The sequence below is a fragment of the Eubalaena glacialis genome, chromosome 13 (genome assembly GCF_028564815.1).
Source record: "Eubalaena glacialis isolate mEubGla1 chromosome 13, mEubGla1.1.hap2.+ XY, whole genome shotgun sequence".
In the NCBI taxonomy this organism is placed as follows: Eukaryota; Metazoa; Chordata; class Mammalia; order Artiodactyla; family Balaenidae; genus Eubalaena; species Eubalaena glacialis.
In genome coordinates this window covers 58,832,228-58,848,043 of record NC_083728.1, presented here as the reverse complement: position 1 = coordinate 58,848,043, position 15,816 = coordinate 58,832,228, and the positions used below count along the sequence as shown (strand labels likewise).

The 15,816-nt window shown below is 44.9% G+C and overlaps 1 protein-coding gene across 1 annotated transcript in view; it reads left to right on the top strand.

Annotated features, from left to right (window-relative positions):
* Positions 1 to 15,816, top strand: part of CREBBP (CREB binding protein) — a 126,536-nt gene that overhangs the window by 72,899 nt on the left and 37,821 nt on the right. Inside the window, exons 4-11 of the mRNA XM_061209682.1 lie at positions 247 to 487; positions 1,830 to 1,943; positions 9,777 to 10,019; positions 11,429 to 11,531; positions 11,760 to 11,906; positions 12,737 to 12,854; positions 13,384 to 13,555; positions 14,171 to 14,215. Coding sequence (XP_061065665.1) covers positions 247 to 487; positions 1,830 to 1,943; positions 9,777 to 10,019; positions 11,429 to 11,531; positions 11,760 to 11,906; positions 12,737 to 12,854; positions 13,384 to 13,555; positions 14,171 to 14,215 — 1,183 coding nt within the window. The remainder of the gene's footprint in view (positions 1 to 246; positions 488 to 1,829; positions 1,944 to 9,776; positions 10,020 to 11,428; positions 11,532 to 11,759; positions 11,907 to 12,736; positions 12,855 to 13,383; positions 13,556 to 14,170; positions 14,216 to 15,816) is intronic.

The window sequence follows — 15,816 nt, the reverse complement described above, 5'->3', positions numbered from 1 at the left end:
TTTCTTGCTCTCAGATGATCATACAAAAGTGAACTTTAACCAGCCTTGCTTCTGAGTTGGTTTATTTCTGTGCCTCTGGATCTTCCTTAAAGTTGCCAATGAGTTAAACAGAACCTCACCAGCTGCCTTCTCTCTGTGGCTGATACTATCCATCAGCTTTAACATTAGTTTGAAAAATAATTAATGAACGTGAATTGGAACTCTGAAAGCTTATTAAAGTATTTTTATTAATTTGTTTTATTTTAGTCTCAGATGCAAACATCAGTGGGAATTGGACCCACACAGGCAATTGCAACGGGCCCCACTGCAGATCCTGAAAAACGCAAACTGATACAGCAGCAGCTGGTTCTACTGCTTCACGCTCATAAATGTCAGAGGCGAGAACAAGCAAATGGAGAGGTTCGGGCCTGCTCTCTCCCACATTGTCGAACCATGAAAAATGTTTTGAATCACATGACACATTGTCAGGCTGGGAAAGCCTGTCAAGGTAAGTGCCATTTTCTGAAGTCCTGGGGACAGAGCTTAGGACGAAATTTGTCTATTGTTCTCAGGCACCTCTCTTGTTAATAAGGTTCCCACCACCTACGTCCCCACACGCCGACCAGTCAGATGCCTTTGGACACTTACCTGCTGAGGAGAAAGGCGATTTGGTTTTATAATATTCTGTGAACTTCTGCTGGCTGGGGCTGTGCCCTGCATTTGTTCTTTTCTGCCTTCCTCTGTCACGGAAGACTTTTGTCCCTTCTTGACACTGTCTTCATCATAACTGTCTAGATCACAGTTTTCTTTTGGACAGTGTAGCTCACACACATGCACGCATGCACACGCCCTTCCCAGAACCTAGAGCATCTGTCTTGCAGTCGTTTTGTGTGCCGACACTGCCAGGGGCCCACTGCCTTGCTCCTCCACCCTTTCGTCTTGAGGCTCATTGGGATACTGGTGAAGTTGTCCTGGGTGACTGTCTGTGACGTGGGGAACTATGCACCGTATCATCCCTGCCACTCCTTCCTTCCCCTCCAGGAGGGGGACTCAGGCGAGTCACGTGCCCCTCCCCGCCCCCCGCCTGCTCTTCTATAGCAGACACCCCAGTTCTCCCGAAGAGATTGTTTCTTACTAACAACTCTACTTTCCTTTAATCTTTATTCTCTTTCCTCCTCTTCAAACTTGTGCTCCTAAACCTTGGGGAGAGTCTCTCCCTGATCTCCCTCTTTCCCTTGTGACATTTGTGAGTCCCAGGTGTAACCCTGATCCTGATGGAAAAGCAGAGGAGGGTCATGCTAGACCTTTAGAAAGAAGTGACAGCACCTTCACATGGAAGTAAAAATAAAGACAGAGGGACCAGGCACAGCTGCCCTCTCAAGTACTTTGAGAAGTGCCCAGCGTCCCCTTCAGAGTCTCCACAGACCTCTCATTTCCTTCTGTCTATATTTCTTCAGCTATAGTATTTAGATGGTTTCATCCTTAAACATAATGTAAGATTTTTATTGTAAACAGTGACATCGCAGAATTATTATGTGTTCTGCCTTTCATTCCAGTTGTGCAGTGTTTCAGGTCGAGTAGTTTTTGTTTTGTTTTTGATTTATGGGCTGAACCTTATTCACCATCATTCATAACATTGCTTCTATGGGAAGTTTTTGTTTGGAACTCTCAGTAGTTGACTTACAAACTTTTTGGAAAATAGCCTGTTTGTAAGTTGAGGACTGCCTGCACTGTGCTGTGGTTACACTTGTTACCATTTTTTTATGGAAGCTGGCATTATAATTTAGGTGTAATTGAAAACGTGACGATTTGGATAGAAAAATAACATCTCGTTGTTTTTCTGGTCATAGTTGCCCATTGTGCATCTTCACGACAAATCATCTCTCATTGGAAGAACTGCACACGACATGACTGTCCTGTTTGCCTCCCTTTGAAAAATGCCAGTGACAAGCGAAACCAACAAAGTAAGTGAGCATTGGGGGTAGAGAAGCTTGGCAATGAGATGATAAGCTATTTCTAAAGAGAATACAGAGGAGTAGGTAGGAAGCAGGGCAGAAACTACTAACCGCAAAGTATAGTGGGAGCAGAGGTACCAAGGTGGAGACCTGAGGGTGAAGCTCAGCTTAGCGAGTAGACAGGTCCTCCGTGTGCTCAGTGACATGGTCGCTTTGGATTCCCCCCCACCCTCCACCCCCAGCACTAGAATTGGTCACAGCAGAGCAGTGAGTGCAAAAGAGGAGCGTCGCTTTGTTCAGAGAGCCGAGAGCCAACATGATGACTCTTCATGTTTCTTGACAGATACTCAGTATCTGAAGATTTGAGTGTCATGTCACTATAATGGCGGCGACTTCGGGGTGAGGGGTGGAGTAGACTGGACACTTCTTTTGGAATTACTCTAAAGTAAGTTTTGAGGGCTCCGTGTTCTAGAAGAGTCAGTCAGGGGGTCAGAGTAAAATCCCCCGTGCAGACGTTTAGGAGGTTTTCCTCCTTGGAGATGCAGTTCTCAGACCTAGTTGCATAACTAACAGCTTATTCAGCACAAATTGAGAGTCTCTGCACCAGGACTGGCTGCATCCTGATCGTCCCGTCGTTTTGTCATCTTTCCAGTCTATCTTTGTAGCCTTTAGCTGATCGGCTGAGCAGCGCCCTGCTTAGGAGGCCTGCATGAGGCTCCCAGGGGCTCCCTGTAGGCATCAGAGCAGGGAAAGGATGAGCATCTCTCCCGAATTTTAAGTCCCTTCCTGTCATTTCCGAGGTGAAACTGTGGTCTTTGAGTGTGTCCCTCAGTTTGGGCAGATAGGCCGTGCCCTTGGATGTCGTGTCACCCCTTGGGCTGGAGCTGCTCCCCGTGACTCCAGCACCGTCGTCTTCGTCTTCCTCCACCTCATCTGTGCCGTCTTGCCACCCTCCCCTGTTTGTCGTTATGTGTTCATTACTCTCATTCTTCTTGATCACCTGCCTCAGACCCCACTGCTGCCTGCAGAACATGTGCTGCTTTTCTTTCTGGTTGTTTCCATGTGGCACAAGGAAAGATGGACAAGCACACTGTTCCTCAGAGCACTGTGCAGCCCACATGCTTTCCTCTCAACAAGCCCAGCTCCTGCCTTCCAAGAGGGTCCCTCACGAGCCTGCCCCACATGGCTGGGTGTCCACGGCACAGGAGAGATGGCCCAGGGCCACAGGCCTGTCATCCTCCCTCCCTCCCTGCAGAAGGGGTCATACTAAGCTTCCTTTAAAAGTCACTTTCCTAAATCAGTTAAATTTTACTTTGATTAACCAAAAATTGAATTAATACACAATTTTCCAGGACATCTCTTATATAAAGTGAAGATCTAGGAGTCTGGGTCTTCTAGAACCAGATATTTGGGACAGTAGTTCTAGTGGAATGCAGTCTGAAGGTTTTCCTTCAAGTTAGTGTAAAACATTTTTTTTAACTAGTATGTTGTGATGGTTAGTTTCTTGTGTTTTAGGATGTATTTCAGTAATAGGCGTTTTAAGTGCCAAAATATTCATTTGTCGAGTTTGTAGTTGTACAGTATTAATTCCGTGAGTAATGAATTAAGATATCGTTTTTAACTTTTAATTTGGGGCTGTGGATTTTCTGAGCTCTTTTGGTTTTTAATATGTATTGCCATGACAATTGTAAAGATTTCTCTTTTTAAGAAACACTTTGTGTGGTTTTTGTTTAAAAAAAAAAAAAAGAAAAATGAATGTGGGTTTTTTTTTTAAAAAAAACTCCTTATAACTGCCTGACTGTTGTGACAATTGATCCAGTGCGTGCTCTCAGAAGTGGTAAACCACAGTGTTTCTCCTAGTCATAATGTAAGGTGTTACCAGGGTGATTTTATAATATAAAGTCACGGAGAAGGTGTAGACTAACTTTATGCAAGGTTTTGGCAAGTTTTCATGGAAGAAATGAAAGTGCTTTCTTTTTTTTTGTTTTTTTACATGCTTCTCAAATTACGTTTCTGCTCTGAGTCTATTCCTTTGGCTCTAGCACTATAGTTTTGTGAGTACAAAGGACTTTGATAGGATGAGCAAGAAAGTTGCAGCAATATCTTTTCTGTAAATGTTTGTTGCTGTTCCTCCTCTCCTAAAGCAAGTTGTGCTTATCATGTGTGAAATGGGGTTTAGGCAATAGAGAGGAAGTGTGGATCTGACCCTCTAGCAGCTGAGAGTCAGCTCCACTGTTAGAATATATCCAGTTGACCCTTGAACAGCTCAGGGGTTAGGGGCACCAAACCTCTGCACAGTCAAAAATCCACGGCCCGGGACTTGCCTGGTGGTCCAGTGGGTAAGACTCCGCGCTCTCAGTGGAGGGGGCCTGGGTTCAATTCCTGGTCAGGGAACTAGATCCCACATGCATGCAGCAACTAAGAGTTCACATGCCGAGACTAAGAAGTCCGCATGCCGCAACTAAAAGATCCCACGCGTCACAGGTAATACCCAGCGCAGCATAAATCAGTCAGTCAGTCAATCAAACCACGGCCTTCCCACTGCATTGGCAGTTTGGTTCCTCCATGTCTTTGGTTCTGCATCTGCAGATGACAATGTGTGGGTGTCATATTTGCTGTTGAAGAACATCTGTGTGTACGTGGACCTATGCTCTTCAAACCCGTATTGTTTAAGGGTCCGCTGTACGTTAAAAATGATGTGACGATGGCATCAGTCAGAGGAGTGAGGTAGAGGCAAGTCAGTATTATCAGCAGTCCTGGCAGGGAGGATCAGAGTGTGCTGGAGAGTGGGGCTGGGCGAAGCCTAATTTCAGTAAAATAACAGTGGAAGAGCATTCTAGACAGCACAGCTGATAATGCCTGCAAGGGCACTGATCTGACTGGATTCAGAGGTTCCTGTGCTATAGTAAGGTTTGTAGTGGGTGGTAAGGACCCTTGGGGACTGAGACACACCTGTGTCCACTGAGGCTGTGCTTTCCAGGCAGAGTTTCCCACAGATGCTCACCCTACCTGGTGCACACATCCTACTTATCTAACTTCTCTCACTGATGTCTCTATTGAGAGAACCTGCCAGAATCACCAGTGGAGCCTACACAGTGGTCATTGAAAGGAAACTCAGACCTCTTTGGCCTGTGTTGAGATTTTGTTTAATTTTTCCTTGAGTTGTTTTCAAGAGATTCTGCAATCACTGATCTTGAGTTATCCATCCCTTATAGAGATAATAAGATTTTATTGAATAATTAGGACTTTGCAGGGTATATACCTAATGTCAGTCCTGGCATCTGACTCCCAGTAAATTCCAGAACTGTACAGGGTGGCAACGGGGACAGGGGCTGTGGGAACACATGACCGAATTCCCTATTTGAATTCATGTTGCCTCATCAGTGGGGTTATTGCTACTCAGCATGTGGTCCTCAGACCAACTGCACGGGCACCCCCAGGTTGTGTGTTAGAAATGCAGAAACTTGGACCTCATCCCAGACCTCCTGTGTTACTAGACGACATTTTAACAAATTCCCAGGTGATCGGGACATGCTGCTCTGAATGCCTTGAAGGGCAGAGTGTCTGTTCTTGAACTTTTGAGAAGGTGTGAGTTGTTCTCTGGGGGAAACCACGGGTTTCCCAACTCAGACCAGAAGGACTGTCAGAATGGGTGCCCCAGGGTCAGCCCCAGAGCCACACCAGCCCACTCACTGCCCAGGGCTGCCTGGGCCCTGGGCTGCACCTCGACGTGAGCCTCCACAGGGTCTCAGTCGGCAGTCCCCAGACCTGTGACTTGAATACCTCTACTGGCTTGATGCTCACTACCTGGCCCTGCTGTGTGTTCCAACTTTAGACCCCTCTGATTGTTTGAAATGTATTCCTTCAGGGTGTTGAGTCTTCCTTAAAACGTGCCCTCATGACGCCTGCCTGGTGGTCAGCGAGCACTTGTGGGATGGCTGCCTGTTCCACCTGAGGGCTCCCCAGAGACCCTCAGCCACCTCTGACAGCCCTCGGGTAGGGGCGGGGAGCAGAGGGGGCAGGGCAGCCTCTGGCTGTAGGGACAGAGCATTGGGCTTGTTTGCCCTGATTTAAGTACCAGACCTTCGCTGGTGATAGACTTCATCGGAATAGCTTTGTCCTTGCTCTTCTGGGAGACACAGGGTTGCCAGTTCTGAGTCGTTGGCTTCTGAGGAAAACCTGCTGCAGGGCGTGCATTCTTGCTTGGTGGTGGCTGTGATGGGAGGCCTGGCCCTGGGGCTTGGGTGTTCCCCTTTGTCATTGTGCCCTGTGCTGTGCACATGAAGGTGCTGGAGAGGAAGGGGGGTCCTGGTGCACAGCGTGTGTGAAGCCCTGTGCTGTGGGAGCAGCTCTGCAGAGACGTCTGCGGGTCTGAGTAAATTTCAGCTTGGCTTTTTCAGTGGAAATCTAAGTGATGACCAGGTAGTAGATGCTTTGCCTGCTCCGTGGCATGTCCCCCACCAACCTCACAAAGCTTTGGAGTTCAGTGTGTCCGTTTTCATTGGATTTCCAAATTGAGCACAGTTTTATTGAGAATGACTGGGGACTGGAACTTCTGGTGAATTGAATGTTGCAAAGCAGCAGTGTATAGCGTACATGGACCCTATCCGTGAGGCTTTGTGCTCACTGGGGAAGGACTGCCTTGAAAAGTGGTGGGTGAGTCCTGGGCAGAGCCAACTATGAAACTTGGCCTTTTATTTCCTAAGTCATGGGCTCCTGGTATAGCTGCAACAGAAGGGGAACGGTGTGCCAGTGGAGGGGTTGGGGGTGTTTTGACGTAGCAGGAATGCCGACTGATACTCAAGGGAGAGGAACCCACACTGTATTGAGATGTATTGAGACACTGTGTGATGTGATATTCTAAGGATTGATTGTGTATGAAACATAGCATTGAGCTCTAAGAAAGAAAACGATGTAAAAATGGTAAAAAGAACAAGAGGTTTTGACATTTAAAGAGGTAAATGGGAATCCCCTGGTGGTCCAGTGGTTAGGGGTCTGCACTTTCACTGTGGGGGCCCAGGTTCGATCCCCGCCCTGGTCAGGGAACGGATATTGCACAAGCCTTGCAGCACGGCCAAAAAAAGAAGGGTAAACTTCAGTACAGCAGGCTGCATTCTCAATGATACCAGATAAATGAAGCCTTGCTGTTTTAGCACTCCTTTCATTTTTGTTCGGCCCTAAAGCCCTCAGTGCTGGGAGGGCGCCTGCTACACTGCCGCAGCTCACCTGCACCTCGTTTCCCTGTGCTGGACACCACAACATGGGAAGAATCCAGATGCGTCGCACACTGGTCCACCCTTTAGGCAACGTCCAGGGAAGAGGAGATGAGCACCATTGAATCTGATATGGGTTCCAGAGCTGCAGCCTTACATTTGTCAGTATTATCAGATAAATTTGTTGCTCTCCCATCAGACCCTCTGCTCCGTGAGTGCATATCCCGGAGCCTCGCAGAGTCCCCAACATCCAGTCTGCACGCAGTCTGTGCAGCAAGTTGAGTGAATGAGTGAGCAAGAGAGTGCAGGAAGCTCAGATGCCCAGAGAAGCAGAGGCCTAGGAGGCGCTGGGGGAATTCAGGGAAGACTAACTGCTGCCCAAGACACCAGCAGATGTTCACAGAGAGCTAGAGCATCTAGCGCTTTTACCCCTTTCAGTCAGCTGTCACCCCCATAGGAAACGCCTGTGTTCCCTTACCCTTATGAGATAATTTGTGTTATCTCATAGCAGCATTTGGACTCAAATTGGGCCATGCATATATGTTAGAGACGCTTTTTATTTGTTTGTATTTTGTTTTCCTTTGTCTCTAAATCGTTAGAAATGTCAATTACCAAATGCTTGCTTGTCTTCAGATGTGTTTTCTTTGAAAATAAAAAATATAGTAATGTTTACATTTAGGACATAAATGCTTTTAACACAAACAAAAAATGCATTGACCATGTCAGCAGCTTCCACGAGACGTGCTGGCTGCCCCATAAGTGGCCTTGGGCTTGGGAATGGCATTTGTCCTAGGATGGGGAATTTTGGCTAAAAGGATGGCATTTGGGGAAGTGTGGACGCGAATGGATTATAGTAGGAAGAAGTGGTCGCTAATGCATCTTCACCCAGAAATGGAAGGCCACGTACACCTTGTTTCTTTAAATTCCTCTCCCTCCACAATTGATCAATATGTGTATCAACGTAGTCTGTGCCTGTTCTTTCTTACACCACAAGGTGATAGAAAAATAAGTCATCCTACCGTTATCACTTTCCTTTTTACATCATAGTTCTTTTAGAAGATTTAGCATGTCAGTTTCAGGAGTACAATGTCATGTGTTTAAAGTTTTGTGGAGTATTAGCTATTAGGAAAAAAATACTTTCATAAGGTATTATACATGACTTACTTCAGCTACATGCTTGTCATAAAGTGTACCTTGGGAATTGATTTTCATTTATAATAATGAGGTGCTTGGTGTGTGTAATTGTGTCTAATGAGCATTAATGAGTTTGAGATCTGAATATCCTTATTAGAAAAATTAATAGTATGGAATGTGTAATTATCAAGTTGTTTTTTTTTTTAACACATTTCGGTTTAATTAAGTTACGCTGATAAGTATTTGAGTTGTTTATGTTATAGTTGCACTGATGGTAATGTGAGACTATTGTTATTACACATAAGGTAATTGAATTTTAAAGAAAGGCTTTGTGATAGTGTTTATGTATCAGAGATCATATATTATAGTATCAGTTTTATAAGCTGCTGTTTATGACATGACTATAAAGTTTTAGGAAGTTGGAAAGAAAGGAGCTCTTAAGAATAAGAATAAATGGTATGACATAAAACTTCTGCCATATGTTGAGTGCTCAGCAAATGAGGACATTTGGATGGATGGATGGACAGACAGACGGATGGATGTTTGGGGCCATCTCTGTTAACTTTGAAGCCCTTGGAAATGGGGCTCTTTATGTTGCCACAGATTTTTCCTTTAGTCTCTGGGGATCAGGCAGGAAGAAGGGTAGCTGGAGAGAACACCCTGCGAGCCAGCCGCAGGCCAGGCCATGGGAGCCGAGGTTGGCTGCCGAGGCCGAGCATCTTGATACTCAGTTCTGAGTATCAGCGGTGCTGAGGGGACGCCAAGCCTCGGTCCATCACTCATTTCAGCTAGATAGTCACTCTGTCAAGTACAGCATTTCTCAAACAGCGTCACATAGCAGAGAGCTCAGCATGGTGCCCTCCTGCATAGGAAACTCGTAGGAGAGAAAGGTGTGGTGTTAGCTGGTCACTGTACGCCGCAGTTTCAAGGAAGTGCACTTTTGTTTTTTGGAAGGTCGTGTCATAGATCTCAAGTTATTAGTAAGTAACAAACCTGACCAACTAGGTATCACCTCTGCTCCTTCTGTTAATCCTTCTGTACCTATGCAGGAGAGAAGTGAAGGACTTGGGGGAGCAGCAGCAGGAGGGGGCTCCTTAGCTCATCTCAGTGGTGGCTGATGACCCCCAAAGAATCAGAAACTTTCTGTTGTTACACGTTTGCTGTTTCCCCAGAACCGACCTCTTATGAGTCTCTAGATTTAATACATGATGACTTTGATTAGGTAATCACTGATTTTGTGGTCTGTTGTTTTCTAACATAGAAGCTTGAATTTTTCTTCAGCTTTTTGCTCTTCAACTACTGCTGTGCAGAATAGATGAATAGAATGGGATCCTTCTCTCTGCACAGTTCCTTTCCTGGTAGCCTTGTTCCAGTGCTTCGTGACATACATAGGTGGTCTTCTGATAAAATTTTACTTGCTTTTCAGTAGTTTTTAAATCATTTGCGGACTTCTCCCTTTTACTTATCTTTTTTGTTTGTCTGTTTGTTGTTATAGCCATCCTGGGGTCTCCAGCTAGTGGAATTCAAAACACAATTGGTTCTGTTGGCACAGGCCAACAGAATGCCACTTCTTTAAGTAACCCAAATCCCATAGACCCCAGCTCCATGCAACGAGCGTATGCTGCTCTTGGACTCCCCTACCTGAACCAGCCCCAGACGCAGCTGCAGCCTCAGGTTCCTGGCCAGCAACCAGCACAGCCTCAAACTCACCAGCAGATGAGGACTCTCAACCCCCTGGGTAGGTGAAAGAAGTCTCAAGAATTTCTTTGTCCACATGCAGCATTGGGAATGACAAGTCTTCCTGGAACCCAAGGCTGTTTTCAGTTACTGTTTTTAGCTACTGTTTTTACTTTAAATTCAAGTTAATATATGTATATATTATGGTGATGATATCTTTTAAATGATTGAAATAAAAAACTTCCAGGAAACGGCTAAAGTGTTGGGTGCACAGAAGATGTTACAGGCTTGTAAAATGAATAGCATTTGCAAATGAACCAATATTTTTGTTGCTTCTGTCTGGACAGTTTTCATAAAGGGCATTTCATATGGCTCAGAATACAGAATCTCACAAGTTAGAATTAGGGTTGTACCACTTGCACTGACTCTGAGTAGACCATTTATTTGACAAAGAACCTGAAGGTGGGTACAGCTCTTAGCACGTCTTGGTTATGGGCTACCTCATGGCTGGAGGTGGCCAGCCTGGACATGGGCAGGTTAACAGGAATCTCAGAAAATCTCTTCTGTCTCAGACTTCTCCATGGATTAGTGTTTCCTAGTGTCATCTCAACCCATTAATTGCCAGTGTTTCATCATTCAGTCACACCTCTCCACAGTTTTTGCCATCTCTGCATACTGTCTCCTTAATGTTTCTCTTCAAATTGGCATAGTCCTTTTAAACTCAGACTTAAGCCAAACAGTTATGTCAGCAAGTTAAATCAAGATTGTTGTGCTAGTTTTGTTCTTTTCCTAATAAAATATTTTAACCTTAAAAATGTCCAGTTAAAGACATCGCATCTGTTGCGTTTTGGGAAATAATCACCCTAATACATCTCTGACTCCTGCTGGCTAGGAGGCTGGGTTGGAGCCCTGAAACCTGCATCATAATCTAACTCTACTCCTATTGGTGGTATAATCTGGAACAAGACTATTAACTTCTCTGTATCTCACCTTTTTCTTACTTTAGAATGAATACTGTAGATAAGTTGACCTTTTATCTTCTTCACCTGCACTTAATTTCTATGATTTTTACCTTCTGATATGCAAAAAAAAAAAGATGATGAACATGTATGTGACAGGTTAGCTTACTTGTTTAGGTCATGATATTAATGAAACCAGAATCAAAATCTGAATCTGCAGATGGATCATTTCTGGTTTTTTTCTGCAGCCACAGAGCACTCATGATGCCAGCCAGCCTCCATAGAAATGCCTTTCTTTGGTTATAAAGTGCAGTGGGAAGGAGATTGCAACTGAATTTATACAATTTGATCACTGTTGTTGAAAATATAACTCCCAGAGTTCCTGCCATAGCGTTTATTATTATAAGAATCATTTATTTATATGTGACTTTTTATTTATCTGTTATCAGGACTTTAAAGTGTATATTATAATACAGGAGTTGGTTGATCTCTTTTCTTTTTGTCTTTCAAGGAAATAACCCAATGAACATTCCATCAGGAGGAATAACAACAGATCAGCAGCCACCAAACTTGATTTCAGAATCAGCTCTTCCAACTTCCCTTGGGGCCGCAAAGTAAGACCCGTGTTTGATTTGGCTCCTATCTGAGTGACAGTTGCACGTGAAAGTGGACTGGTAACCACGGGAAGCTCTTGATTCTTTCTAAATGTGTGATGCTCGCCCTTCCTTCCTTCCTCCCTTCCTTCCTTCCTCCCTCCCTCCCTCCCTCCCTCCCTTCCAATACAGTTTAAAGTTCCATATGGTTGGCGAACCTTAGTTGGATAAATCTTACTCTTTCCTTAGCCCACTGATGAGTGACGGCTCAAACTCTGGAAACATTGGAACCCTCAGCACTATACCCACAGCAGCACCTCCTTCCAGCACTGGCGTTCGGAAAGGCTGGCACGAACATGTCACTCAGGACCTGAGGAGCCATCTAGTGCATAAACTGTACGTGGCCACCTCACCCATTATTCACATGTGATGGAAACATTTTGTGACTGATGGCGATGTGACAGTTTTGCATTTTCATCAATGTCTGATTTAATTCCTAAGTGTTCTCTTGGGTCCCAGGTGATTGTAACCTAGCAGCTGAAGGGGGTCACATGCTTGTTTAGGGAGGCCAGAGAATCCCAGACGCTGCATTCCCAGTGGGTCCTACAGAGGGACGTGAACTGTGACCCATGTTGCAGGGGGCCAGACCTGTTTTCTAAGCTCTGGGATGCACCAGGGACCTGGGATTAGCTAAGAAACTTAGCCTTATTTTGTGGCTCAAGGTTATACTTGTGGAGACCCCTGAGAGTTGGAGGAATTTGGGCCTAGTAAATACAGATGGCATGACACTACTATCATACAGTTTAACATACAGGAAATTAATAGTTAACTTTCTCCAGTTATTTAAGTTAAATTGAAGGTGAGGTTAACTTGATTCCCTTGGAGATTTGTTTTCTCCTTCATTATTTTAATCAAAAATTTTTATAATAAGTAGTTTAAAAATTAAGAATTCAAAATCATATTATTCTTGAGATGGTCCAGCACTTATTGTTAATAGCAAAATATGGGTGTGTTTGACTTGTAGATAAATTGACAGGTCAGTATTGTCTCCAGAGAGCGACTTCATTTGTGTATTCATGAACTAGGCGAGAGAGATTGGGAGTTTCTGTCAGCAGTGTATTGCGCCCATAGGTAGACGATTGTTTCTTCTCTTTCCGTGTCACATATAAAGTGGCAGGACAGACATTGTATTGAAAGTAGATTGAGAGTGTGTGTTGTCTTTTCAGTGTCCAAGCCATCTTCCCAACACCTGACCCTGCAGCCCTGAAGGATCGCCGCATGGAGAACCTGGTGGCCTACGCTAAGAAAGTGGAAGGGGACATGTATGAGTCTGCCAACAGCAGGGTAGGTTGCCATTTGTGTTCTAGCCACGCACAGCACCTATGGGAGCTGTAACTGCATCTGTCTGCCTTATTGTCTGGAAATGGGGACATCTGTTAGTCTGGTAGACTCATCACTTGAGGGCACTGACCAGGGAGACTTCCCAGTTTAGACATGAGGTCCCTGTACAACTCTCTTGTTCTGTAACTACAGAGTACAGATGTCTCCGCTACAGCGGTAAATGAGGTATATAAAATTTTTTTAATCCGTGGGTGTACTTTATAGCAGCAGTGTTCACAGTGCTTGTCTGTGTTATTGACAGTGTCAGTGAGTGTCCAAGAAGAGGTTCAGCTGTGAAATGAATGTAATGAGCACTCAGTACCTCCTATCTGTTAACTCCTGTAACATCACTGGGCACTGGTTTATCAGAAGTGCTGAATGCTTACCTGTGCCAGTGTACTTGATTTAAAGTTCATTAGTTTGTTAGAACATACAAAACCAGATCATTTGTTTTTTTTACAAATAACTAGTATTGAATGTTACTGCTTTTTAGGATGAGTACTATCACTTACTAGCAGAGAAAATCTACAAGATACAAAAAGAACTAGAAGAAAAACGGAGATCGCGTTTACACAAACAAGGCATCTTGGGTAACCAGCCAGCCTTACCAGCCCCCGGGACACAGCCTCCTGGGATACCACAGGCACAGCCTGTGAGACCTCCAAGTAAGGACTTCATTTCCAGCCCTTAGTCTGTTTCCTTGTTTTTCTTTCTGCATTTGGTGTGTATTTCTAAGCATATAGAATTATATTCTCTGGAAGCCTATGCTGTGAAAACTGTGTGGTAGTGGCTGTGACCTTCTGCAGTGGCCTGTGTTTAGACATTGAGTCTCTCTCATGGAAAGGCGGGTGTGCTGGCATCAGAATGTACAGCACTTTTGGACCTGGTTTTCTCTTTAAGTTTGAAAGATAATTAAGTTAAACTTTTTTTTTAAAATTATTTATTTTGTTTTTGGCTGCGTAGTTGCGGCACACGGAATCTTCGTTGGGATCTTCATTGTAGCATGCGGGATCCTCTGCTGCGGTGTGTGGGCTCCTTGTTGCAGCGCACAAGCTTCTCTCTAGTTGTGGTGCGTGGGCTCTCTAGTTGTGGCCCACGTGTTCAGTAGTTGCAGCGCGCGGGCTTAGTTGCCCTGCGGCGTGTGGGAATTTAGTTCCCCAACCAAGGATCGAACCCGCGTCCCGTCCCCTGCGTTGGAAGGTGGATTCTTAACCACTGGACCACCAGGGAAGTCCCAAGAATTATTTTAAATAACCCATTTTTTTTTCCTGCCATTGTAGATGGGCCCATGCCTCTGCCAGTGAATCGCATGCAGGTTTCTCAAGGTATTTAACTATTGTTGTGAATCATATTTTGGTTTAACATTCTACATCCACAAAGTTTATTGGTTTGTCCTCTTCCCTCTGTATTTCTTTGTAGCTCCCCCTCTTATTCCTTCCATTCCTTTTTGCTGATGAGCAGAGTTCATGTCCACAGGTAGTATGGATATCTGTTGCATTTGAAAGTTTGGTGATACAGGAAAGCTCTCCAAGGAGATCAGAAGTAGGAGTTAACTTTTTTTTTTTTTTTTGGATGGGCAAGAGAGGACATTATTCTTAGGAAGAGTCTCCAAAAAAAAGCATTGTATTGTAGGTGGGGCAAAGAAACATTTCGGAACATTTCTGAGCATCAAGCCCATCCTGGGGCAGGAGCACTGTTGGGGGGGGATGAGGTGAGGAAAGTGGGGGCTGCTCTGGGCCCTGTGAGCACAGGTGCCATGCCTGCTTGCGGCTGGCCAAGGAGGGTTTGTGCTCAGAGAACCCTCATCAGGCTGTGCTACTGGCAATCTTTTTATTGGTGGTTGTTGAAGCAGTCATTTTAGTTTGGGAGTTTGGGGGTGAGGGTCATTTCAAAGCTTTTACGGCTCTTGTCAAATTGAGACTTGAACAGTAGGATGTTTTTACAGGTTGTGAAATAAGATGGTGACATTATCCAGAAGATTACAAAGCAAGGCCTTGCTGCTGTGTGTAGAGTAGTTCAAGAGGGTAGAAGAGGTCATTTTAAAAGCCGTGGTGAGCGTACTGAAAAAGACCTGGTAGATAAAGTGATGTTGTGGAGGAAACTTTTCAGGGACTTGTTTAGGTGGACTAGATATGAAGGGTGAAAGAAATCACGAAGTCAGAGAGATGGAGCCTTCAGAAAGTGGCTAAGTGCTGTGTCGGGGATGACGTGGAGGACTCTGCTGCTTTGGGGTCTGAGGAGGTGGCTGTTGGGCAGAGTGGAAGGCGTTTTCTGGGGACGCGCTCGCACGCCCCGCTTACCGACATGTCTGCGTCTGTAAAGAGGGATTTTTTATGGTGCCATTTCTTCGTACATCTTTTATTTAATAAAATCTTCTCTTGTTAATAAAACCCTCAAGGAGAGTGGGACACTTTTGTATTATAGGCTTCCTGGGAAGTCCTGGGCCTGTGCTGGTGCCTGGTTACTTAGGATGACATTTCTTGGTGGTGCTGAGGGAGGCACATGTTGTTTGACGGCCTCTCATGCTACACAGTGTTAAGGCAGCGCCTCAAGGATTCTTTTAAATGCCAGTGTCGGGCCTAAGACTTATTGAACCAGCATTTATGTTGAGCTCAGAGTTTACAGAGTATTGTGGGAAATTACAAAGAGAGAGACTCGTGGTCTGGAGACGTGTGGCAGCTAGTGAGGTGTCATTCATTCTGTGGCGCCTCTGGAAAGGCCAAGGTAGCTGTGAAAGTGAGATCTTTCCAGTCCACGGTGAGGAGGCTGAGGTTTGAACTGCCAACCCTTGGGCACTTTCTAAATGCTTAATGTGCTTGCAAAATTAAAACCATGTTTTGAGTCTTACCCCAGATTCTAACAATAAATGTAAACCCAGCCAAAGGGCTGGGAGGCCTGGAGTGATGGGAACAGGCTTCCTGCAGGA